Below are 27,939 nucleotides of genomic sequence, written 5' to 3' on the forward strand. Positions count from 1 at the left end.
ACCGACCAAAATTTATTAAAATGTAATAAGACCCCTTTAATTATTTAACATATATTATAACGGAATCACGTGGTCGAGTCCGACCCCCTATATATCATCCACCCAAGGAGTCACCAGGTTAGATTAAGAAAAAAAAACATGATATTCGCTGGGATTCGAACTCATAACCATCGGATTAGAGACGACCCTCTTGCCGACCGGGCCATAGACGCTTTCCAAAAATCACGATTTTTGAAATATATATTATAAATATTAACAGTACCTATCCAAAATGAAAAAGGAAGTACCTATCATTAACATATGTTTTGATGGCAGGGCAGAAACGTGACCACAAATATCTATTTGAATTTTGCTGACTTGCGAGAAAACGTGGGGTAGACTAAACGTTGTTATAACATTAGATATTGTGTTAAGAGATTAATATGTGAACGAATAGATACATATAAATCCTTTGTTTAAAATTTTATCGAATCAAATCACTTACCGATTAATGTCTGCCGGTTAAACCGGTTGTCGTTTGTATAATCGAATAGATACTAACCGGTTTCTCATTGCCGAAACGCGTAATCAGAGGCCTCGGTGATTAAGGATAGCAATGAAGACAATTAACAGGGTTACAGAGCCTAATTATCTGCGTATAATTCGATTAAACCAAATAATCATTTGTTCCCAATACATTTTAGGGGGGGGGGGGGGGATGAGGTTAATAGGAGGAGAATGTTTTCCCTGAGTGTATTCCCTCTAGCTAGCTATGCGAGGCGCTGTCGGGAAGCGATCTCAAGGCAGAAGCAATACTGAGGCAATTTATTTTGTGGAGGAGAAGATAAAACCAAAAATTTGACGATTTTATTAAAATCAGAGACCTCAAGAGGTACAATTCGCCCGGCCCGGTTTTTTTTTCAAAAATTTTTAACGGCCCGGCCCGGATTTTTTTAAATAAAATAAAACCCGGCCCGGCCCGGTTTTTTTTTCAAAAATTTTTCACGGCCCGGCCCGGATTTTTTTAAATAAAATAAAACCCGGCCCGACCCTAAATCCGGGCTTAGGGCCGGGCCTGCAGGTCTCTGATAAAAATTTAATGGCAACCGTAAACCAAAAAAAAAATTTAAGACAAAATTACTATTTTTTTCTTGAATATGCAAAAAATAAACAAAAAGTTTATAAATAAAATGTAAACTTTAAAAAAGAAAAAACGAGTTGAAAAGTAAAAGAAAAAAGAAAAATAATAGCAAATAAAACAACAACAAAAAATGTCATTTTCCTAATTAATTTATTTTAAACTAAAAAATCATAAATAATTCTTTTAATAAAAGGAAAAATTCTTATTTGTAAGATAGGTATACATTTATTAAACAGGTTTAGATAAAGAAATATTGATTAATCCCTCGTGGGATCTTGTAAGGATAGGCACAAATAGTAAATGAAATTTACCATCAATTCAGATTTTCCCAAGCCCATGGAACTTCTCAGCACCCTTCTAATACAACTTATCTAGTGTTGCTAAATGGCACTATTTGAGCCGATTTTTAGCCAGTGAAATATAGCCAAAGTCTTGAGATTTCGCTAATAGATGTCCAAACCTCTGTGCCATCTACGAGCAAAAGGAAGGAAGGAAGGAAGGAAAGGAAGGCTTAAGTTATTTTTTTAAATTTTGAGAGAGGGCCAGGGGAAGGGAGTTAACCTCATGAGTTGGCATTCATAAATTTTAGATATAGGAAAAAAAATATATTTTAACAGAATTAATCAGTCCAACAGCTGGGACTTTTATAGATTTTGCAGTTAAAAAAATCCTGAAATTATTAGAATCTCTCATCAAGAATCCAACTATATTTTATAATTTTTTATTATTAACCCGCAAAGAACAAAAATTTTTATCACTGAAAAAAAAAATATATCTAAAATTTTAAATTTTTACACTGTGTACAAATTATATAGGTAAATAATTTTTAATATTATTGTATTATTATTATTTATCTTAATTTACCAAGGTCTGTGCGTGTTTTTTTTTTATTTGTTGCACGAAATTTGAAAAATAACAAAAAATTATTTAAGCCGTGATAAAGGGAAGAATATTTTTTATAATTATTTTCCAAATTAATTTTTATTTTTAAAATAAATTTGCAATAATTTTTCTTTTAGAAATTTCATTCTGATTTGAAAATGATCCATTCCAAATTGATTTTTCTTCGAATTCCTTATTACAAAATTATGGGTAAAAAGCTGATATTTAATATTGTTTTAGACACAATTTATCGAGATTTAAAATAGGGAAAAGAATTACCAATTATTTCTAAATAAGGTTCATAGCTTTCCCTTCTCTTCTCTTGTAAGTTAAAAATATGGGTTAAGAACCGATAGAATGATTAAATCATTCTATTTGATTGGTCGAAATTAATTTTTAAAAATGGATTAAATTAAAAAAAAATTTCAAAGTAGACGTGGAAACAAAATTTAAAATAAAAAACATATTTTAAAAGTTATACATGGAAAGATATCGAATACTTTTTAAATAATTTCAAATTGTTTTATATAAATTCTAAATATTTATAATTTAATAATTTATAAATATTTTTTTCTTAAATAATTTTTTTTTTTTTTAAATATTAAGAATAATTATATATTTGGAAAATTATTTTTTTCTTAACAATTTTAACAAAATTTCCGTTCCGCCAAATAAAATTTTGCCGGATCCATTTTTAAGACGGAAGGTATCGCGGAACGGACGCACTTTGAACATATTATATCATTTTTTAATGAGAATGACTTTTGACGGAACGGATGTAAAAAAACAGATCCATCTCCACTTTGAATGCAGCCTTATAGACATTGTTGTAACAAACTTTTCTTTTTTTTTAAAAAAAAAAGGAAATATATTTATATTAATTTATTTTGTTTTCGTAAAATTTTTCTAAAGACCTGAGTCCATATCAGCTGAGCGCTCTAGCGTTAGCGTCGTTCAAGCGGACAGGGTTAAAAAGATAGCGAGCTGATTAGGGCGAAATTAGAAAGAACAAGGAAAAATTGCATTCCACAATAATCTCTATATTTTTTTTTTAAACTAGAAAGTGTACGGAATCGTTCAATTTTAAATCATTTATACACTTGAGATCGAATTTTAAATTTGGAGGAGAAAAAAAGATTCGCTCTTCTCTTCTTTTCTCTTCTCTTCTCTCTCTCTTCTCTTCTTCTTCTTCTCTTCTCTTCTTTCTCTTCTCTTTTATTCAAACAAGTATAGAACAACCCTGCACTATTAATTTCAGATTATTTTTGTCTTAGAACTCCTGATATATTTTTTTAAAATTTAACATCCCTTTTCCATATAAATTTTTTAAAAAAAAATACAGATTGGCCAGATAATTAATATTTTGAAATATTATGTAATTAGACATTTTGTTGCATAAGAATGTAATGTTAAATTATTTCTTTTCATTGATACTGATTGCATTAAGAATGATAATCTAAAATAATTAAATAATTTTCATATTTTGCTGCTAAACAATATTTCCATTAGGAGATATATACATATATAACTTGTTATACAAATTTGAAACGATATAATTTTTGTCACATAAAATTCTACATTAAGTTGGTTTTATTTAAAATTATAAATGTTTTAATTATACAATTATATATGTAGTTGCATAATAATGCAATATTAGGTTAATTTTTTTCATTAATATTTAATGTAAGTTGTTAAAATTACAAATTCAAAAATGATTAAGTTAGCCTGATTAAATGTATTAATATTTGTAAATGTAGTTTCGTATGTTTCAATATTATTGATTGCATATAAATGACATCTAAAATGAATCAATAATTTGAATAATTTTAATCAATGTAAGTTATTAGAAATTTAGAAGATAAACCTCAAAAAATATTTCTAGTATTATGCTGCATAACAGCTGATTATTGTTTGTTTTTTTTTTGGGAAAACTTCCACTTACACCTTAAATAATTATATGATATATGATATCATATCCAAACCCTCTAGTTGGCATGCAACCATAGCTAAGCTAGCTTTTCCTCATAATCAATCAAATTGGATGTTGAATTTAGGGGGTAGAAGAAAAAATGAGGAGCCCTACACACGTTTGTGGGCCAGTCTGACTGTAAGCACAATTGTCCGGAAACTGTTATTTAAATGTCCACCATAGGCTAAGAAGTGAAGAGTTGGGTAAAATTAAAAGCCTATACCCGAGAACTTACTTCAGTTATAATTCAATTATTTTTTAGGGGTGGTGGGAGGTGGCTTATTATTAGTTTAAATTCCTTAGTGTAACATCTTAAATGATTACTATCGATATTGAAGAGATTTGTATGTTTATTTATATCAAATAGAAAGAAACAAAATTTATTATTATTATTGTCATTTAACTTTCTGGTGGCGAAATAAAAAAAATGTTCGAATATAAATATTCTAGTTAGATTTTAAATGGCTGTAAATGTTCGGCTGCGATAAAATTTTTAAAATCCACTGATTAATTTATGACGAGAAAGCCCAAGATGAAATGGATAACGAGGATAAAGATCAAAAAAAAATAACGACGTCGTTTGTGAATGATGTTTATGTGGTAAGGTGGAAGGGATGATTTAAATTTTAAAACGTCTTTGTTATATATGCGAGTGAGTTCTAGTTGTGATGTTAATTTATTATAAATAAATTGAAAGTCTTGTTTGCCAATTTTGACTCCTCTAAAAACATATACAATTAAAAATATAATTTAATAAATTTTTAATTTCCACATTCCATTATTTGCAGTTGCAGCCACTTTTCATATGAAGAGAGAACCATCGTGATAAATTCATAAAATCCTTTAAATAAATTAATCTTAACGATTACCCTTATAAGATTCGTAATTCGCTGGTGTTATAATCGATAACTCATCTAAATAGACTGAGTCGAATCATGTAGCCTATTGTGTCATGTGATCCATGGCGGCTAAGCCAATTAGGACCCAGAATATTAGCAAACAACACTAGTCATCTTCAGAAGTCTATGAATCATTTACCCATAATTTCTAAGGATAGCATGGGATTCTACTTGGAAAGGGGTTTTTAAATTTTTTTACATGGAAGGATAAGTGTAAAGACTGATCAACTTAATTTAATCTTCTCAATTGTTTACTTTAAGATGAATTAATTACCTATTATAATTATTTTTGTGAATATTATATAACTTATAACTTCTTTTTTTTTTACATGTAATATGATATAATCAATTTCAAAAAAAAAAACTTTAAAAATAATTATGCGGAAATAGTTATATAGTATCAAAAAAGTTATTAATTATATTATGTTGAAAAGTGGTTTTAAAAAGGAAGAAAACGATTACTAAATACAAAAAAAACTTGAAAAACATTCTTTAATTTAAATGTTTAAAATTTAAAATATATTTATTTCAAAATAAGAGATATTTACCAAAAAGAAGATGAACATGTTAGCACTAGAAAAAAAAAATACGGACCTTGGAATGATTATGGTGTCTAACTCAATATTTCATCCAGAATGATATTACGCAGGCCTGAAGATTTTTCTTTATCAAAGAAATCTGGTGGTGCTTAGACAATATTTTTCCGGCTAAAATACTGAGTTAGCCCGGTTTTTAAAAATTGGCTCAAAACGAGTCGTTTAACGGGTTAGGGTTAGGGTGTTTCCCCAAATTTTTTAAAAATTAAAATTATATTTAAACAGAATTATATCTTGATCCTTGTATCACTTAATTTTTATTTATAAGCATTTTTAAGGATACAATAAAATAAATAACGGATCTTTACAGTTACCGAAGTTTGGCTATCTTAACTTAAATTTGAACGCAAGAAAGAAAGAAAGAGAGAGAGAAAGAAAGAAAGAAAGAAAGAAAGAAAGAAAGAAAGAAAGAAAGAAAGAAAGAAAGAAAGAAAGAAAGAAAGAAAGAAAGAAAGAAAGAAAGAAAGAAAGAAAGAAAGAAAGAAAGAAAGAAAGAAAGAAAGAAAGAAAGAAAGAAAGAAAGAAAGAAAGAAAGAAAGAAAGAAAGAAAGAAAGAAAGAAAGAGAAAGAAAGAAAGAAAGAAAGAAAGAAAGAAAGAAAGAAAGAAAGAAAGAAAGAAAGAAAGAAAGAAAGAGAAAGAAAGAAAGAAAGAAAGAAAGAAAGAAAGAAAAGAAAGAAAGAAAGAAAGAAAGAAAGAAAGAAAGAAAGAAAAGAAAGAAAGAAAAGAAAGAAAGAAATATTATTTAAAATTGAATTTCTAACACAATAAAATACTAAATTACGTTTCTTATAAATCATGAAATTGGATAATGAAAAATAAAATCACTGAATTTTTTCCCATGTCGATGCTCAGATATAAATTATTTATGAATCGGAAAATTAAAGTGAACCCCATAAAAACAAGAGTTGTCATTGAATATAATAATGAGATAAAAAAAACTGCGAGACGCATGATAAACTCAAAATAATATGTAAGGTGAAGGATAAATGATATATATTTTTAATTGTATATGGTATGGGCAACCTCGTGGTTGGGATGCGTAATTTTAGTTACAGGAAAAATTTCAACAAAATTATCAGTTCTAACAGCTGAAACATTTATAGATTTTGCGGTTATTCATAGTTTTGAATACTTTAGAAAAATCCTGAAACTATTTTACAATTGGTGATCTGCATCGTGCCTAATTTTCAAGCCCGACCCGGCCCGGTTCAAAAAGTTATGCCCGACCCGGCCCGAATCCCAAATATTTTTAAAAATAATATACCAGCCCAGCTCGGCCCGAATTTACTTAAATATAGAAAAAATTTTTATAATTACTCAAAATAATGAACGATAATTATGTTATACGGCGTCTAGCTTTTATAAATAAAATCAAATATTTTTATTATTACATAAAAAAAATTCAAAATAAAATTGATAAAATTAATACATATTTTAAAAAAAAATTTAAGGCCCGGCCCGAATTTTTTTAAAAAAATATTAAGCCACGAACAAGTATTACAATTATTAGATCTCTTATCAAGAATCCAACTATATCCTAATAATTTCTAAAATATTATAAGAAAAATTTTTATCACTGAAAAAAAATAATAATCTAACTTAAAATTAAATTTTTATTGATAGGATAGGTAAATAATTTATAATTTTATAATATTTATTTTTAAATTTTTTTTTTTTAATTTACCAAGGTCTGTGTGTTTTTTTTTGCACGAAATTTAAAAAAATAACAAAAAATTATTAAGCCGTGAAAAGGGAAGAATATTTTTTATAATTATTTTCCAAATTAATTTTAATTTTTTTAAAAAAAATTTTGCAATTATTAAATTAAAAGTTAAGCTGACAATTTTTATTTTTGATAATTTTTTTAAAAAAATGATAAAACAAAACTAAAATATTAAAACAAAACTATATAAAAAATATGTTAGAAATATATAAAATTACTACATAAAAATATTATATTAAATAGTATCGACGGCTCTAAAAAAGATTTCTGGTTGAAATAATCCATTCCATATTGATATTTCTTTGAATTCCTCACTATAAAATTATGGGTAAAGAAGAAGCTTATATTTTAATTATATTTTTAAACACAATTTTTATCGAGATTTAAAATAGGGGAAAGAAATTACCAATTATCTCTAAATAAGGTCCATCATACCCCATCCGTGGGAATCTGTAAGTTGGAAATAGGGGTTAACACTAGTGTTGTTAAACGGCTCAATTTTGAGCCAAAAATATATACGCAGCCCTAAAGATTTTCCCCATAAGTGGCACATAGGATTAAACATCAATTGTGTCGAAATCTCGACCCTTAGGGCAACATTTTCCTGGCTGTAATGTTGAGGAGTTAGCCTTATTTTTTTTAAAAATCTGCTCAAAATCGAGCCTTTTAACAAACACTATAGTTAAAACAGAATAGTCTACAATTTGAAATATTTTTCTTAATTTCGATTTTACCGAAATTTATCCTTGAATGCGATAACCCAGCGCTATATCTGTAGAGGGGGAGTGAGGCATTTATCCCATTTTTCAATAATTAATCTCTTCCACTTTCCAAGAGAATAAATTTTATTTTTTCACAGTTACCACCCCCTTATAAATTTCAGACATTTTTTGCGAATAAATTTTTTTTTATTTTTTCCATAATTTTTTTTTCTCTAAGATTAAGACCATATCAGCAGAGCGGCTCTAACGTTCGCGCCGTTTAAGCGGGCAAAGGTTTAGAAAGATAGCTAGCTCTGCGATAAATCTCTATATTTTAAAGTAATAATAAGTGGATGGGAACTCTCAGTTTTGATATCATTTATACTTGAGAGCGAATTTTAAATTTGACTAAAAAATTATAAAAATTCGATTTGGACCGTAAATGTATTTACGATACGAATAGAATAAATAACCCGCGCTATTACTAATTTCCGATAATCTTGTCTAGAACCGCTGAAATATTTTCAATTTATACATCCTTTTTCATGATAGACTTTTCATCACACAAAGATTAAATGGCCAGAATTGTCTGAGGTTTATAGGGTGAGGTAAGCGTTTGTTAAACAGCGCTTTTTTTCAAAACAGTTAGACTCATCATCTTAGCCCAGAAAAATATTCCACGAAATTTCTGTATTTCTTCTAATAGATGTTCTCAAATCCTTTGTGCCATCAATATGAGAGAAAATTCTTTGGACTTTGCCTAATATTTTTCTGGATAAAAAATATTTGAGTATAGAAAATGGAGCCGTTCAACAAAAATTATGGGTAAATTCATCCATTAACAACGCCAGAAATTACGCGAGGCGCAATTTCGTCACTCACCAGGAGTTGAAGGAAGCGTGAGCGTGCGTCAAGTATTTTTCACTAATATATAGATCCTATACAACGATATCTACCCGTTTTGACATAGTGGACGGTACCGCTATGTTATAGTGGACGGTATTCTACAATATCGGAATATATTTCCGGTCAAATTATTATTTTTCGATTAATAAAGAATCCGCTGTAAGTAAATGATACAAAAATTGAGAGATCGCGAAACCGCTACCATATCCTCCCCCCTTCAATACGATATATGTAATATACGTGATACGTGATATATAGCGCTTATGCCCTCTAGTGTTGAAATGCAACAGAGCTACGCTAGGTTTTCCTCATTTCCATCTTATTGGATCTAATTTAATTTGGGTATAAAAGGCAAAATATGGGGAGCCCATACACGTTTGTGGGCAAGCCGCACGTACTTGTAGGCGTAACATTTCGAAAAACATTACTTAAACCTCTATAGGCTTATTTAAAAGGGAGTGGGACAAAAAAAAAGGCTATACCCAAGAACTACAGTGAAAGTTAATTACATTATGGTGGGTTGAGGACAATTTTAAATAAAAAATCTTTATTATATTAGAACAACTTTTAGTAAGGAAATGCAAAGGAATTTATAAGAGGATATGAATGTCTGTTGATATTGGAAATATTTGATAATAATGAGTTTAAATTTTTGAAATTTATTACAATAGGGATTTAAGATTGGGATTATTGAATAATTATAGTGAACCTTGAATTCTGAGATGTATTTTTATTCATATTAGAGGTAACTATTCTTGATGCGAAACAGCTTTTTAATGGATCTATTTATTGTTATTTAGTTTAATGAATTGTTATGTTCACGTTTAAGTCCATTATATCTTTTATTGTTTTATAATACCATAATGTTTTGTATTTTGTGTATTGTTTTCCATTGTATGAGTACAGCCATGTTATGGCATCATGGACTAAGTTATTATCTGAATTTCTTATTATGTGGCCCTAAGAACTGAATCCATCGTTTTTTAAGAGTAATATTCACTGGTGTGTGAGTAGACTTCCTCCAAAGATTCGAGTTTGAGATAACCCTTAGATAGGAAATCCCGTGTATAGTGCGAAGACAATTATTTATAAAAGATTGAAGACGCCTTATCTCTGTTTTATTTGCCTCCCAGATATCCCCACCATATAATACGATTGGAACTATCAACGAGTTGAATATCCTCAATCTAGTAAATACTGAGATTTCCCTAGCTTTCCATATTTTCATATATCTATAGAACGCACCTCTAGCTTTCTGTATTCTCGTCTTCATCTCATCTTTACAACTTCCTTTATTATCTAAGATTACACCTAAGTATTTTATTTTCTCTACAATTTTTACTGTATTCTCTCTAACTGTAAAATCTTGAATTGAAGGCGCGTTTGGGGAGGGAAGAATAACTGTTTTGTTAAAGTTGATCCTAAGTCCAACTCTATAGTTCACTGTCTCAATTAGATAAAGTAGCTTCTTGGTCTCTTCAATACTTTTCGAGATTACTACAATATCATCTGCATAGGATATTATCCTATTTACAAAAAAAAATGTTCTCATTTGATCCTATATCAACTAGATCAGCAGCTCCCAGTACTTCTTTTATTATTTTATTGATTATTATGTTAAAAAGCAGCGGTGAGAGGGTGCAGCCTTGTTTTACACCTTTTTTAATCCTGAAGAAGAGAGAGATTTTATCATTTATTTTGAAACAAGCAAATAAATTTGAATAGTGATTTTTTAGGATTCGAATTATTTGGGTTTCAATACCACATTCTGCTAGCGTTTCCCCAATGAGCTACATGGTTAACGTTGTCAAATGCTCTACTAAAATCAATGAATGTGTAGAATGAGGGTATCTTGTATTTATGACACTTCTGCATTATTATTTTCAGAGATAATATAGGTTCCAGTATATTTTTATTTGGCCTATAAGCACAAATATGTTTAGGAAAAAGATTAGGCGTCGATTGAACAATTTTATTTTTTATAAGTACCATAAATATTTTAGACACGCAAGATGTAAGAGCGCACACACGATAATCAGTAAATTTCTGGGGATTTGCAATTTTGGAAAAATTACATAAAAAGGACTTGTTCCATTCTGTTGGGGTACTTCCACTTTCCCATATTTTATTGAAGAGGGCCAGAAGGAAAGAAGATGTCGTTCTCGGTGCTATCTTTAGATACTCCGCAGTAATGTTGTCGAGCCCTGGAGCTTTATTGTTTCGTAATTTCTTTATTACATTCATTATTTCAACTACCGAGAAACCAGACTGGGGTGAAGCAATATTTATATTTAAGCTAGTTGGTCTAGTTACTTTGCGCCCGTCAAAAACTGTAATACAATAATCAAGCCACAACGCCATTTGTTCATCTTGGTCAATTATTACTTTACCATTATTTAATACGATAGAGGGTATCTTCTTAAAGCTACAAGGTTTACAGAAATATTTTAATTTCTTGTATGCATCATATAGTCTATTTTCTCTCACATCTTTGTCTATATCAAAAGCTTTCTTCGCGCTATAGACTCGTCTATCTCTCCGCAGTAATCTCTGTATCAGCTTCCATAGATCCTTATTAGAGCTATTCGCTGTTCTTTGGTTTATTTTCTCCAGGGTATCATTCGCCATCCATTCCTTCCTTGGGATAAGACTTACTTCTGGCAGGACTTTATATGTATCAACAAGAGCATCTTTAAAAAGATTCCAACTTTTCTCAACATTTTCTAGCCTAATTGTATTCAAGTAGTTGGCTTCTTTCCCACTTAATACTTGATCAAAATATCTTGCATCATCCAATGTTCTTATTTTATTTAGTTTGCGAGTTATACCATTACACGAGGGAGTAGCGCTAGAACTAGTTGAAGATTGTCTGTTTCCACTATGATACCCACATAAATTTTTAATCATAATAACTGCTCTAAGCAGTCTATGATCTGATAGGTTTATATTAGTTAGAGCCTTTACATCAACAAACCAACGATGAATATTCGAGATGAAGAAGTCGATTTGTGATTGTTGCTGAGCTCTTACAAATGTGTAAGTACTCCTATCTCCATGACTAAAAAAAGTGTTTTCAATTTTAAAACCTTTATTACTACAGAAATCCAGTAATTTCTTACTGTATTCACTATTCCTTTGTATTAAGGTGGCATGCCCAGTGACATTTCTGTTCATATATTCTACTTCCCTGCCAATATTCATATTTAGATCACCTAATATTATAATGTTATATCTCACTGGTAAGGAGTGTATTATGTTAATCATTATATCTATAAAGGCTGATCGCTCATTTCTTTTAGGTGGGACGACGAAATTTACGATTATTGTAGGCTTGAAGTTCGTATATAAGTATAACAGACCTTTCCGAGATGGGTACAAATTTCATGACATATTTCTGCATTCTCTTATTAATGAGGAAAGCGATCCCCGACCAACTATTGGAGGTAGTGCCCGAGCAAAACATTTTATAATCATTAAAATTAGCCGTAATATCTCCAGGGTAGTGGGTTTCCTGGATGCCCAAAATGTCAATTTTTTCCGCATCTAACATCCTTAAAAGAACTGTCAGTTTATTCATCAATCCATTAATGTTAAGATATGCTATTTGTAGCTTACCTGTAAATTTATTCTCCATAATGATGCTTACCACCAAGTGAATGTATGGAAATATTCTAAATACCAACCTAATTTGCTAAATACCGACCAAAATTTATTAAAATGTCTTATTATTTAATGTATTAATACGGAATCACGTGGTCGAGTCCGGCCTCCTATATATCATCCCCCAAGGATGGAACCACCAAGTTAGAATAAGAAAAAAAAACATGATTATTCCCGGGATTCGAACCTGGGACTATGGGATCAATAAGCCAAGCTCTTGCCTACTAGGCCATAGAGGCTTTCCAAAAATCAGCTTTTTCAAATATATATTATAAATATATTTGGTAGTGCCTATCCAAATGGAAAATGAACAAAATTCACATTTGATAGGTAGTACCTTAAGGTAGTAAGCATCATTAACCTAATATATTTGAAAACTATTATATTGCTTATAATTTATAAATTACACTTTAAACGTCCTAAACGATTTCATATAACCTTTTATAGCCTAAGAATTTTTATATATACAATTTTTACAAAAAAAAAAACATCAGAATTTTATTACAGAATTTTTTTTTCTCTAAATTTATATATATATTCTGCTAGTATTGGAAAATCAAAAAAAAAATCACTTTAAAAAAAATGATTTAATGAAAAAGATGATAAAAAAAAATATCAAAAATCGCTTTTACCCATTATAAAAATACAATTAAAACTTAAATTTTTCATATTATTATTTTTTTTTATTTTATCTTTTTTAAATGAGTGAAAATTTAACGAAAGTTAGTCATCTACAAAAAATGATTTTTAATTAATTTTATATCTATAAATATACTGAATATTCCTTAAAATTATATTTTAATATTGGATTAATTTATAGACCTACTTTAATTATCATTTTTTAATATCCTCCTCTCACCCCCCCCCTCTCCCCCTCTTCAATGAAAATCCCTGGTTAGGTGCTTAAATCTCTTCTTATTTTATTTTATTATTTTTTTAAAAAAAAAATAGTTTTAAAGTTATTATTGAAAAAAATTAAAAATCTTTCTTGTCATATGATTTAGAAAATAATCTTTTTGCCAATGCCATCAAAAAACGTTTTTGTGCAAAGTGCTTTATTATATTTAGAAATCAATTTATATCATGGATTACCAGGGGTGTGAAGGCAAAAAAATTATATTATTTTCTATCTTTTACGATTTTCACGATAATTAATACAAATAATTCTTTAATATATTTATTTAATTTTAATCCCCTTTTTTTCGGTTTAATTTTATTTTAAAAAGTTTTAAATAAACAGGTAAATTTGTTATTGAGAAATAAGATGTCTAAAATTTTCCTCTCTATTTTCGTAAATGCTAACAAAACAGATTTTATTAAAAAATATTTTAAGTTATAATTTTTTAATACCACACTGATAATATTATAAGCAATATATATCTTTTCGAAGTTTAATCCCACTTATCTTTGTCATTGAATTTAGCTTTAAATTTATAAAATTTAGTATCATTTTTTGTTTAAGATTTTAAAAAATTTTTTATTTTTTAAAAAAAATATAAATTTTAAAAGAAATTAAAACTATATTCAATTAATAATTATTATTTTTTAAAATATATAAGTGAAACTGTCACATTTATTTAAAAGAATATTAAATTTATAATTAACATACTATATCTAATATTCTATATATATATATATAATTAAAAGAAAAGAAAAGAAAAGAAAAGAAAAGAAAAGAAAAGAAAAGAAAAGAAAAGAAAAGAAAAGAAAAGAAAAGAAAAGAAAAGAAAAGAAAAGAAAAGAAAAGAAAAGAAAAGAAAAGAAAAGAAAAGAAAAGAAAAGAAAAGAAAAAGAAAAGAAAAGAAAAGAAAAGAAAAGAAAAGAAAAGAAAAGAAAAGAAAAGAAAAGAAAAGAAAAGAAAAGAAAAGAAAAGAAAAGAAAAGAAAAGAAAAGAAAAGAAAAGAAAAGAAAAGAAAAGAAAAGAAAAGAAAAGAAAAGAAAATTTTAATAAAATATAAAATATATTTAGGTTTGGTCGGCGGGGCTTAATAACCCATGTATATTTAGGAATAAATTAAATTTTAAAAAAAAATGTAGTTTAAAATTGATTTTGAAACTCTTTTAACTTTCTTTCTTTCTTTCTTTTATTTTATTTTTATTTAAAAAACTTCTTTCCTTGGCGGATAAAAAAAAAGGTTACCGCTACGACGGATTAAAAATTTAACCCCCGCTAAACAGCTGTGACAGTTCTATTGTTTATTTTCGTTTTTAAAAATTTCTAGCTTTCAAATTTTTTATTTTCTAGAATACCTTGTTATATATTATTTCGCTGTTTTAATGAATAAGTTTTGACATTTTGAGCAATTAAACGTCAAACATCATATTTTTTTTCTATTATGAATTATTATATTCCACCCATCCCACCACTAGGTATATATTATTAATTAATTTATTTTATTTTATTTTTATTCTATTTCATACTTAAAATCATAGTAATTAGCGTTGTTGGAGAGGACATTTAGGGGGGGGGAAGCCATATTTGCTACTTATTATAAACCCAATGACATATAATAATACCTAGGCTAGGGCTAACGATGCATTCATTTAATAGTTGTTCATCAATAAAAACAGCTGGGGACGCCATTTTGGTTACCCGTGAGGCCACTTTCATTCCCATGTCTGAGGCAAACTTTATTAAAGAATTGCCTGATGATCGAGATCATTAAGGAAGCAAGTTATCAATTTAATAGTATTTTTTAACATGAGAAGGGTTACCAAAATGGCGGATTCAGCTGATTTGCATTCAGCGACGCTTTCACGTGCATTATTATGAATGTATTCTTTCTTTCTTTCTTTCTTTCTTTCTTTCTTTCTTTCTTTCTTTCTTTCTTTATCGTCAGTCTAGGTATTATTATTATTATTATTACGTCATCGATGTAACCATGAATTAGCTCTTTCTGCGATAAAGAGTTTATTACTAATAAAAAAAGAAAGATAAATTTGATTACTTCTAAATTAATATCTTTCAAAAATGATAAAGAAAATTGGGTGCGAATTTATAGCAAACACCCTTTCGAGCAAGTGTTGTCCCGAAAACCTCGATTTAAAACGAAAAGAAGGGCTGAGTCAAGATTTTAAGGCAAAATAAATATTACCTAAATCTCCAAATTTCGCATATAAATATGGGAACAGAGGTCCACTTTGGCCAGTTCTCTAGGCCTATATTTTTTAAAGGGTTCTCAAACTGGACTATTTTTCGAAATTGTACAGATCAATTAAATCTAGTTTTGGAAAGAATATCAGCTGTTTTTTTTTATTCGTTTTGAAAAAAAAAAAGAAAGAAGTAACAAAAAAATTTAAACGATTTCTATATTTTTTTTTTATCAAACAATTGGAATAAGCGCCAATCATAAGAGGGAATCCGATTTGGATAGATCCTTCTCTTCCTGGAGGAAAATAAAAAATTCAGCAGAGGAAAACACATGGTATTGATCCGTTTCGCTAAGACCCCCAAGTTGTATTATTACATTTTTGTGCCTGTCGCGTTAATCCTGACTTATTTTTACGTCTTCAAAAAAAAGCATGTATATTCTGGAGTCTTAAACTATACCAATTGGTTGCCCAGCGAAGGTTATTCTCCCTTTCAGATTCGTAAAAGTGTAGATGGCGTTAAAATAAGCTTCCTACGACCTTCTCCTAACAGTGGTAGTCAGAATATCATGGGAGCCGATACCCGGATAAATGAATCTTATAAAGATTCATCTCTTCCCAAATCCTTTTCGTTCCAAATAAATATGGCGACTCCGCCGACAGCCGATTCTATACGTTTCATCTTCCTCATCCCTTCTAAACGCGTTCCGCTGCCGAATAAATCGAGCGGTACCAAAATAACGGCTAAGCCATCTGGCAAAAATATCGAAATGGAAATTTCTAATATGTCGTCGATATCGAAAAACGGAATAAATAATAGTCGGGAGGATTCGAATATGGGAATCAAGCACGATATAAACCCGACCGTAAAAAGGGCGAAAACGAATTCTTCTAAAAAATTTAACCCGAATTCCTCCGCCAAATTTGTCAGGTTAGCGAACATGGTAGGTAAACAAAATAAAACGAAATTCGAACTTAACGCTATAACGTTACCCCGGGCCAAATTCAGGGATTTGGATTTATTGTTTAGCGGGAAACTGGCGGCCGATGATCCTAGCGTTATAAGGGCCCTTAGCGAGGGTTTTATTTACCCGGTAAAAAAAAATATTTATTTATATTTTATAACAAAATCAATCAAGTATCAGAGCCTGGCAGGCCCGGCCTTTTTTAATTTTTTTAAAATATACCCGGGCCGGACCTGTAAATTTTTTTTAAAAACCGGACCGGGCCCCTTAAAATATAAAACCCGGTCCGGTCCGTATAAAATTTTTGAAAGAAAAACCGGGCCTGGCCGTGCAAATGGTACCTCTGTAGGTCTATGATCAATATAAAGCAAACAATACTGTTTTCAATTATTATTATTTATTTTTTTAATTTAGTATTTGAAGTCGAACCCCTATCTCTTTCTATTTAACTTTCCCCGGTAAAATTAAAAGTGAAAAATGAAAAATATGTCTAGGGGCCTGGCAGAATTACAGTAGGCACAGGAATAGCTTTAATTATCGCTCCAGAAAACGGTTTCTGCTGGAGAAGAAAATTAGGCGAATATATTTTTAAGCCATTCCTTTTAGAAGTAAGCGACCCCTCCCCTCTAAGCAAAATGGATTAGAATTATAGTCTTACTACCATATATATATTATATGCATTTTTTAGTAAGACATTGCCGTTTATTGCTGTATCATATAGATGAATTGAAACATTTTTTTTAAAAAAAATAATACTCCCGTCCCCATTAGTTCACAATCATCTCCATTACACCTCATTACCCTCAAAATTGATATAATAAAAACATATTTAGTTCAAACATATGTTTTTTTTTCTGTTTCGCCATTTTTTTTTCTTATCTAAAGTTGTTAATATGTTCCGTTTAAATAAATATCAATATTTAACCCTTCAACATTTCTACACTTATATTTTCGTGGTGGCCAAGACAAAATTCTTTCACGATATCATTCTCCCCCTCAAATGTAACGCTCATAACCAAGTAAAGTTCCTTAACGACGGTTGCATTCGAATGATTCCATCTACATGATCCGAATTTGTCAAGTTTGATTTTCCTTTAATTTAGTAGCGATGACAGGGCCTAACAGAGGGAAGTTGCAAAGTTTCTTCGAAGTTCATACCTGACAACGAGTTGTTTAGCAACATTGCAGCAATCTGTACGGAAGCAGACTTCCTGGACCCAATGGCTCTTTTTGGCAAATTCAAACTTCAAACAACCTCGGAAGATCCGAGAATGCTAAGCTCTCTCCGTATTCTATGCTGCCATGCAAGGCAATGAGGAGACGTTTACAAATTGGGTTACGCGCATAAGCCAGACCATGAAAATATAAGGGCGGAATTGTAGAAGGGTTAAATATACCTAAGAATTTCTATATTTTGATCTAATAATCAAAAATGAACATTTTTATAATGATGAATTACATTTCCACGTATAAAAATAATCATTTCATTACTCAAAATGATATTTATTTAATATTTTAATATAAAATAATTAAAACAATCATTTATCAATATTAATAAATCTTAAGTTAGTCGCGCTCAAAGTATTAAGTATGTAATATTATTAAATAAAAAATATTATAATAATAAATCAGTTTTGCCGTTACTTTAACGGTAAATGGAACTTATTAACATAAAGTAAGATACCTTTTCCCATTAATAGTGAATAAATGGCATTAGAATTGTTGGGTCTTTACTTAAACAAGAAGAGAAAATAAAAGAAAAGAAGAAGAGAAGAAGAGGAGAAGAAGAGAAGAGAAGAGAGAGAGAAGAGAAGGAGAGAAGAAGAAGAGAAGAAGAGAAGAAGAGAAGAGGAGAGAAGAGAAGAAGAGAGAAGAGAAGAAGAAGAAGAAGAAGAAGAAGAAGAAGAAGAGAAGAGAAGAAGAAGAAGAAGAAGAGAGAGAAGAAGAAGAAGAAGAAGAAGAAGAAGAAGAAGAAGAAGAAGAGAAGAAGAAGAAGAGAAGAAGAAGAAGAAGAAGAAGAAGAAGAAGAAGAGAAGAAGAAGAAGAAGAAGGAGAAGAGAAGAGAAGAAGAAGAAGAGGAGAGAAGAGAAGAGAAGAGAAGAGGAGAGAAGAAGAGAAGAAGAGAGAAGAAGAAGAAGAGAAGAGAAGAGAAGAGAGAAAGAGAAGAGAGAGAGAAGGAGAAGAGAAGAGAAGAGAAGAGAAGAGGAGAAGAGAAGAAGAAGAGAGAGAGAAGAAGAGAAGAAGAGAAGAGAAGAGAAGAGAAGAAGAAGAAGAAGAAGAAGAAGAAGAGAAGAAGAAGAGAAGAAGAAGAAGAGAAGAAGAAGAAGAAGAAGAAGAAGAGAAGAGAGAGAGAAGAAGAAGAAGAAGAGTATTACACTATAAATAATGATATTTATTATCTTATCAATTTTTAAGCCTTCGACGTACCCCGAATATATATTAAAAGAGCCGGCCAAGAAAGATTTTTCCATGGGGCAAATCGAAGCTATAAGACCTTACCTCGATTTCAAAGTATATTTTACCAATATTTACTACGTTTGTAATAATTATTTATTCGAGTTCCATATATATTTTTTTAATTTGATGTTCAATTCCTCTTTAAATGCTGGCTAATTCTGTAAAAATTTTCTAGGATTCGATAATATGTTGCCATCATGATTAACTTAATTCGGGTTAAAGAGGAGACTGGGGAAAAAAAATTGTCTGTATTTTGACATTTTTACCTTAAAAAGTATTTAAAAAAAAGCAAAATCAAACACATTGTAGATATTCAATTACAAGATAAAAAGAATTAAAAGGAAGGCATTGGTACCTTAAAATACTTTTGTATGAAACTACGATTATTTATTTCGAAGTATGCCATTTTCGGCCATTTTTACCCCATACCTAGGATAAATAAATTGCTAGACACCCAGCTGATTTTACGGTTTGCTTAAAATTCGCGGCAAAGAATGCAAAAAAAAATTACAGAATATTTTGTATAATTTCGCCGAGAATTTCGCGCCAACAACGAATTCAAGGGTAAAAATGTGCGTAAAAATTAGATTAAACATAACTTAGTTGTTTTTATTGAACAAAATATTAATATATATATTTTTTTAAATCTAATTTATTATATTTAATTTATAAAAAAAAACTCAATACAATAACAAATAAGGCAAGAATGTATAATAAATTATAAGGATGGAACATGGTTTACCCATAGCATCCCCTTACTTTGACCAATTCCAAAATGATTCTGTCAAGTTTTTATCCTAAAGATTTAGTTTCCAATATTTAAGTTTAGGTTTCAACTTGGAGGTTTCAGCCTAATTTTTAGGCTAAACGCTTGGCTAATCTTTATTGGAACTGGCTAAAGTTATGCGATATAAAAACAGTACTCATAGCTGTTTTACCCTCCCAAAAAAGATACTTATTATATATAAATCATCGTTGCACGACCTGCTGTCAGCTCTAATCTTTTAAACCGCCCAATAAACTTTAAAGGTAAAACTTTAAGGACCATGAATGTATATACAAAATCTCCAATCATTTAGTAAATTCAAGATTTTTTATAATTTAATATGTGTCAAAATCTGAATTTTTTTTCAAAATATAGAAAAACCAGTCATTTATGCCAAACTATTAACTTATGCTATAAAAAAAAGGTGTATATTTAATTTTACACAAAAATTTTAATTTATTATTCACGCTAACATTGTTACCCAGTCCACTCTACCCCGGTCTCCCCAAAGAATCAAAAGATGACAATTTGTTTTTTTTGTTTTCTAAAAGTGGGTTGTTTAATCTATATTACGTAATTCTGATGTCTTCACTACGTCACGTGCCCTCACTACGTCATGTCGTAGCGACGTAGTGCATGACGTAGCGAGCGCATTTTAATTTTTTTCAAAATCTATTATATTTTAAATTTCATCATTCCCCAAATATTTTAGGTTGATATTAAAACTACTTGGTTATGTCGCATAACTTTAGCCAATTCCAATAAAGCTCAGCCAAGCTTTTAGCCTAAAAACTAGGCCGAAACCTCTAAGTTGAAACCCTAAACTTCGATATTAGAAACTGAATCTTTAGGATAAAAACTTGACGGAATCACTTTGGAATTGGTCAAAGTTAGAGTGATTTAGCAACACTATATTAAAACCTATGCAAGTTTATATTTTATTATTCTATTTATGGTTTTAGTTAAATACTTGTATAATTTTTATTCAACATAGTTCCTGCTCGATAAAAATTAGATACTGATGATACACACCCATATGTTTTAATGATATCTCATTCTTTGGGATCTATCGGCATTTGTCACTCGCTCCGCTATTTGTGAATTTTACTAAAATGCTATTAAACCCAATCATTTTTTTAGATCATCCTGTATCTAGATATAAAAATGTGGTATCTGTATCTGTACCTAGATAGATTTTTGATTAAAATATCTGTACCTAAATATTGTTATAGACAATGTATCTGTATTTAGATCCATTTAAAAAGTATCTTCTAACAACTCTGATATTAACCCCGGAATCATTGAATATCGCCTCCTACATTTTATATATATCTTCTTCCGCAACACGGAACCGCCTTAGCCGGCTTTAGAAGAAAAAAAATGGTGTTCCTTGTGCTGGGTTCGAACCCACAATTAGAGTAGTTTATATAAAAAAAATTTCACTAAAATTTGTATTCTCCGTTCATTTATTTAATTTATTATTGTACGAAAAAAAGTGTGGATGTTTCCTTGTATCGTCCTTGGGGCCTAGCCGACACTGAGCTAAGTTACCAATCACAAACATCTGGGGTTCGAATCTAACGAGGACCAGATTTTTATCTGAAGCCGACTAGGTGGTCCCGTGACACGGATTATGATATACGGAATATCGCGAAGGTGATCGCGTGATTCCGCCTCTTAAATATTTTAAAAAAATAAATTTTGGTCGTTATTTAAATCGTCTGAGTAATACGCGCTCTTGCCGACTAAGGCGATAGACGGTACGGCCTATTTTTTAAAACGGCTAACTCAATATTTTAGCCAGAAAAATATTACCTAGGCCTTGGGATTTCGATAATATATGTCTAGACCTTTGTTCCTTCTATGAGCAAAATCTTCGCGCTTGCGTAGTATTCCTCTGGATAAAATATTGAGTTAGCCGTTTTTAAAAATCGGCTTAAAACGAGCCGTTTAACAACACTATTTGAGACGTCCTGATTAATTTTTTTAATATTTATTTTTCGCTATATAATAACTCAATAGTTTGATAATAACCCTTGGTGATTGTAATTATTTTTTTTTTACTTACGTTTTAACTATTTTGTAGAACGTTTAAATTTCCAAAAAAAATATTAATAGATATATAATATAATATAAATATAAATATAAATATAATATAATATAAATATAAATATAAATTTAAATTTAAATATAAATATAAATATAAATATAAATATAAATATAAATATAAATATAAATATAAATATAAATATAAATATAAATATAAATATAAATATAAATATAAATATAAATATAAATATAAATATAAATATAAATATAAATATAAATATAAATATAAATATAAATATAAATATAAATATAAATATAAATATAAATATAAATATAAATATAAATATAAATATAAATATAAATATAAATATAAATATAAATATAAATATAAATATAAATATAAATATAAATATAAATATAAATATAAATATAAATATAAATATAAATATAAATATAAATATAAATATAAATATAAATATAAATATAAATATAAATATAAATATAAATATAAATATAAATATAAATATAAATATAAATATAAATATAAATATAAATATAAATATAAATATAAATATAAATATAAATATAAATATAAATATAAATAAATATAAATATAAATATAAATATAAATATAAATATAAATATAAATATATATATAAATATAAATATAAATATAAATATAAATATAAATATAAATATAAATATAAATATAAATATAAATATAAATATAAATATAAATATAAATATAAATATAAATATAAATATAAATATAAATATAAATATAAATATAAATATAAATATAAATATAAATATAAATATAAATATAAATATAAATATAAATATAAATATAAATATAAATATAAATATAAATATAGATATAAATATGAATATAGATATAAATATAAATATATATATAAATATAAATATATATATAAATATAAATATAAATATAAATATAAATATAAATATAAATATAAATATAAATATAAATATAAATATAAATATAAATATAAATATAAATATAAATATAAATATAAAATATAAATATAAATATAAATATAAATATAAATATAAATATAAATATAAATATAAATATAAATATAAATATAAATATAAATATAAATATAAATATAAATATAAATATAAATATAAATATAAATATAAATATAAATATAAATATAAATATAAATATAAATATAAATATAAATATAAATATAAATATAAATATAAATATAAATATAAATATAAATATAAATATAAATATATATAAATATAAATATAAATATAAATATAAATATAAATATAAATATAAATATAAATATAAATATAAATATAAATATAAATATAAATATAAATATAAATATAAATATAAATATAAATATAAATATAAATATAAATATAAATATAAATATAAATATAAATATAAATATAAATATAAATATAAATATAAATATAAATATAAATATAAATATAAATATAAATATAAATATAAATATAGATATAAATATAAATATAGATATAAATATAGATATAAATATAAATATAAATATAAATAGAAATAGAAATATATAGATATAAATATAAATATAATAAATATAAATATAAATATAATATAATAAAATATAATATATAATAATATAATATAATATAACAAAATCAAAAATAGTAATACGCACAAATAATTTATTTTGTAAATTTTTTATCCTAAAATTAGCCAATTAATTAACTTATTTTTTGATGGCTGAGTAAAGCGTAACCTCGAAAATCATAGTGGGCGCCATTGCGATCGCTATTTAACAGCTGACAGTTAAATTCTGTCTACGAGATTGATTTTTATTTTATTAAATCATTATTTTTTCGATTATTATTATTATGAATTGAATTGAATTGAATTGATATTAATGTAATAGAATCGATTAACCTCAAGATGCAATCAATAATATGATAAATTGTATTTTAATATATTGTTAATTGTGTATGTTAATTGATTGACGTATTTAGATTGATTTGTAAATAAAAAGTAAACAAACCGAAGTACAAAATATATTAAATCAGTTAAAATAATAATGAATTGCAAATTATCTCGATTAAAGATAGAATTAATTATTGACAAAATAAAAATGATTGATGTCATAAACAAATTTTTAAAAAATCGATCAACTGTTAAATCGCCATCGCGATCGCGTCACTATAAATTCAAGGTAAAAAAAAAGCAAGGGACCTTATAATACTCCCTAAAAAAATGTTTACAGGTAGAATAGTTGGTATATTTTATATATTTTTTTAACTATTTCGAAAAGATCTCATATTTGTCTAACTATTAAAGGATAGATGCGATAAATACAAATCCAACATTCATAATTTCAGAAGGAATAAGATTTTAAGAAATTAGGCAGTTTATCAGCTTGATTTTATATCTGTCCCTAAGGCTAACGCTATACATTGCTAATAGAGCATACATCGATCAATAATATGACGTGAATAATTATCAATTTTTCGGATACTTTATTATTATTATTTTTTTTAAAAAAGCAACCTGGCTTTTTCGTGGAGTGCGGGGCACTAGACGGAGAAACCCGTTCCAATTCCTTGTATTTGGAGAGGGAGTTCAAATGGGAAGGTCTCTTGGTCGAAGCGGACGCCAAAAATTTCAATCTACTGTTGGGAAAACGGAGGAAATCGTATTCCATCAACTCTTGCATGAGCATCAAACCCAGTCCCCTTATAGTGAGTAATATTATTTATGTTTTAAGATTATTACTAGAGTAGTTCTAATACCATGTTAAATTTATTACCGCAATCAAAAGTGCTAAGAAACTCCCCCTAATCCTAACGACACTGAGATTTTCTAAGATGGCTAAAATACAAAATGATTTCAATTATAAAATGGATATTGACTAAGTAGAGTCTAAGATTACTCCACCTAAAATTTGCGGCACTTTATCGCGTCCCCATGTTGCAAGCCCTGTGATATAAATTACCATCTCTGTGATTAGTGTTGCTAAAAAGCCTAATTTTGGTCGATTTTTCGAAACGGCCGGTTTATAGACTTTAGCTAAAAAAAATTATGTTATGTTAAGCATCGAAATTTGGCAAATGGGTGTCCGAGCATTTCTGCTCTGTCAGCTATGAGCAAAATCTTTAGGCTTGGATACTGTTATTTTGGTTATAATCTTAATCTGGCCTTTTAACGACACTATCTATGATATCAAGCAATTTTGTCATAAACTTGTAGATTACCCTTAATTTTATATCAATTTAACAAAAACTCACGACAAAATAGTCTGAAATTCGCGGGAGATGGACAGAATGAGATCTTTAAAGTATTTATTCTAACCACGATTTTAAGTTTTGTATAAAGTTTACTTTAAAAGTTCAGATCTAATGAAGCCATGAATCCCGCCGCAATTTATTAAACTCCTTACAAACATAATTTAGTACCGTAATATATATATGTATGTTGTATAAATATTATATTAAACGATCCCAACGAAAAGTTACCGTTTTACGAACATTTCAATTTGGGCCACGTGATACACCCGGGGACAAATAAGAAGGAGACGATCGGAAAAGCTATGCCCTGTTTCCCGCTTTACTCCATGCTATTAGCCTTAAACAAAACCCAAATAGATTATTTTTCCCTGGATATCGAAGGATCCGAGCTTGACGTTTTAATGACAGTTCCGTTCGATAAAGTGTTTATCAAGGTTTAGGATTTGAATGAAGAAAAATAATTTTAGCCCCTTTCTTTCTTTCTTTCTTTCTTGTATATATATATATATATAATTTATATCTCATTGTAAAAGGTTTTGTCGGTGGAATTTTACCACGTCAGACAAGGAAGTTTTAACCTAAAGAATTTTATGATCGCCCGCGCGTTTACCTTAGTCAACAAAGTGACCCATCCCAAAGCTCTAGCGAACGATTTTATATTTGTTAATAACAAGGTTATCCAAGACTTCCAACGTGCTTACACCAAATTTTCTATTAAAACAAATAAGAGCGAAGTGTCGTAATGAAGATATTTATGTGTTCGGAAGTGTTCTTTTTTATGCTAAACTACTAATAACATTTAACAAGTTGCTCCATCAGAATTCACCTTTATCAGTTGAAAGTACCTTCAGCAAATTTTTAAAAATTAATTTTTTTGTCATTGGGTTTAAATTCAATCTTTGAAACTTTGAACCATAAAAAAATATTGTTTTTTTTTAAATTTTTTTGTTGTGAATCTAGGATATTGGTAAATTAAAATAACGTATCATATATATATTAAGAAATTTCAAGCAATAAAATTAAAAAGATTTTATATATATATATATATAATATAATGTATAATACTTGTATAATAATGTATACTATTTATTTTATTATACTTAAAATATATAGATAAACCTATGTGTTTATAGTCTTATCTTTTTTATATTGTACATGCAAAAATATAGTGTAAATATAAATAATTCCTTTTTAGGGTTCATAGTATATTTTTGAGTAATATATAATTAAATAACTTCCGTTGAAAATATATAATTTCGCAATAAATAAATTGTTTTTATTTAAAATAAAGCAATAAAATATAATAAATGTATATTTTTTTATTAATTTAAAGATAATAAAGATATATTGAATAATTAATATTTTTAAAAAAATTTATCTATTATGTATAAAAAAAAATTTGTACTTAGATTGGCTTCTTGGGAAATAGGTTTCCCATGAAGCTAATGTAATTGAACTTCTGTATGGCTATTGTGAGTTCTTGTTTAAGATAGAATCTTCCTGGCGGCCCATAGTAAAATTTATGAATGAGTGAGTCTATTTCTTTGAAGAATGATAATGCGGAAAAGGCTACCTTTACTTTCGACTGGTATGGAATATCTAGAGTACTGGTGTTGCAGTGTAATATGGTATCCTAGGCAAGAGCCAACTGTAATTCTATTCTATTCCTCAACCCTTAACGACATTAATTCTGACTAGGTAAAGAATCGAAAGCATCAAACCACTACTGATTGTCAATTCTTTATATTTTGAGCTAAACTTAGCAGATGAATATCATTGGGGGGATGGACAATTTCCCACATTTTATTACGTAATACATTAATCAAATGCTCAGTAAGGCTTTTTGTTCATTACTGGAAAGGGTATCGATAATAGACCCTTTATTTTCAATCTTCTAAAGTCAATGTATGAAGAGAATCTGGTACATTCTCTAGATGATAGATAAATAACTAAAAATATTAATTAAGGAGGAATACAACCAAGCCCATTCATTATCTTAAATATGGATGCTGATTTCCAGCTAAAATCGTTAAATTTTAACTTTAAAGGATGTTCAACAAATTTTAGTTTTTGTGGTGAAATAAAACTCGGACATATTATTATTAAATGAATTTAATTCATATATAATTTTAAATAAAATTATGTCTAAAAAGTAACTAAGAATGGATACAGATATCTCTAAAATATCATTTAGATATAAATTATATAAATAATTTTTACAGATGCTAATTTATCGTGTCTAGATACATTATCAACTTTGCTAAATTTCATATATTTATATCAAAATTAAATTTGAGTTCATAAGAATTAATATCGAGATTACATAAAAGATCCTTCCTATGAATCTAAGCCAAAGGGACCATAATTAAGAGTAGTTTTGAAACCATAACAAACTTTAAAGATTTGGTATTATTAGTGTTAGTGAAAGAAAGACTTTTAAAAAAATGAATGAATAAATATTTCCCTGGTGAGTGTAAAGGTGAAAGTCAAACTTACACATCAGTGTATCTAAAGTGGTGTTATTGAAGTATATTCTAACGGCATGGGCTGCTATTTCCCATACCTCTTCAATATCAGAATCTAATTGGGTAAGATCTAAAAAAATTGAAGATTTATGACTATGTTAATAACTATTGTATTGGAAGTAAGTCTTCTAAAAGCCGAAACCATAGATATGGAACCCTATCGCCAGCGTAGGTTTAGATCAATGCAAAAAGTCTATCATCAAATAATATATCCATCACAGACTCAGGAATATCATCTTTCAATATTTTGTTGTAAAAAGTTAATAATGTCTTAAGCCCAAGGATTTCGTTGATAAAATAAAGTTGAAGACCAATAGATCTTTATTATGTAAAGATTTGACTCCATCCGGCCTTCTA

General features: G+C 28.0%; 3 protein-coding genes across 4 annotated transcripts in view; 2 read left to right on the forward strand and 1 right to left on the reverse strand.

Moving 5' to 3' along the window:
• The window catches only part of LOC135929080 (receptor-type tyrosine-protein kinase FLT3-like), a 16,845-nt gene extending 13,784 nt beyond the window's left edge, over nucleotides 1-3,061 (forward strand). The window contains exon 13 of the mRNA XM_065465573.1: nucleotides 2,915-3,061. Within this exon, the coding sequence (XP_065321645.1) occupies nucleotides 2,915-2,990 (76 nt within the window). The 3' untranslated portion in view covers nucleotides 2,991-3,061. The remainder of the gene's footprint in view (nucleotides 1-2,914) is intronic.
• On the forward strand, nucleotides 2,101-26,046 carry LOC135929081 (uncharacterized). 2 transcript variants are annotated; one of them, XM_065465574.1, is made up of 6 exons: nucleotides 2,101-2,212; nucleotides 15,799-16,641; nucleotides 18,928-19,023; nucleotides 24,317-24,511; nucleotides 25,282-25,491; nucleotides 25,591-26,046. In XM_065465574.1, the coding sequence occupies exons 2-6, from the start codon at nucleotides 15,880-15,882 to the stop codon at nucleotides 25,798-25,800; spliced, it is 1,473 nt and encodes a 490-aa protein (XP_065321646.1). In that variant the 5' UTR covers nucleotides 2,101-2,212; nucleotides 15,799-15,879; the 3' UTR covers nucleotides 25,801-26,046. The 2 variants fall into 2 exon arrangements, with proteins under 2 accessions (XP_065321646.1, XP_065321647.1); XM_065465575.1 differs by lacking the exon at nucleotides 2,101-2,212 and adding an exon at nucleotides 7,360-7,518.
• Nucleotides 10,553-11,998, reverse strand: LOC135928857 (uncharacterized). The gene has a single exon (XM_065465321.1). The coding sequence runs from the start codon at nucleotides 11,996-11,998 to the stop codon at nucleotides 10,553-10,555; it is 1,446 nt and encodes a 481-aa protein (XP_065321393.1).
• Nucleotides 26,047-27,939: the final 1,893 nt, after the last annotated feature.

Source organism: Gordionus sp. m RMFG-2023, chromosome 4 (assembly GCF_954871325.1).
Source record: "Gordionus sp. m RMFG-2023 chromosome 4, tfGorSpeb1-WG-v2, whole genome shotgun sequence".
Taxonomy (NCBI): domain Eukaryota; kingdom Metazoa; phylum Nematomorpha; class Gordioida; order Chordodea; family Parachordodidae; genus Gordionus; species Gordionus sp. m RMFG-2023.

Excerpts from the sequence above, each read along its gene's own strand:
- LOC135928857 (XM_065465321.1), bottom strand. The coding sequence starts at position 11,998 with ATGAATATTGGCAGGGAAGTAGAATATATGAACAGAAATGTCACTGGG.
- LOC135929081 (XM_065465574.1), top strand. The coding sequence starts at position 15,880 with ATGGTATTGATCCGTTTCGCTAAGACCCCCAAGTTGTATTATTACATT. Across the intron at positions 16,642-18,927 it reads GCGAGGGTTTTATTTACCCG|CCTTCGACGTACCCCGAATA; the intron begins GTAAAAAAAAAT and ends TCAATTTTTAAG. Across the intron at positions 19,024-24,316 it reads GACCTTACCTCGATTTCAAA|CAACCTGGCTTTTTCGTGGA; the intron begins GTATATTTTACC and ends TTTTTAAAAAAG.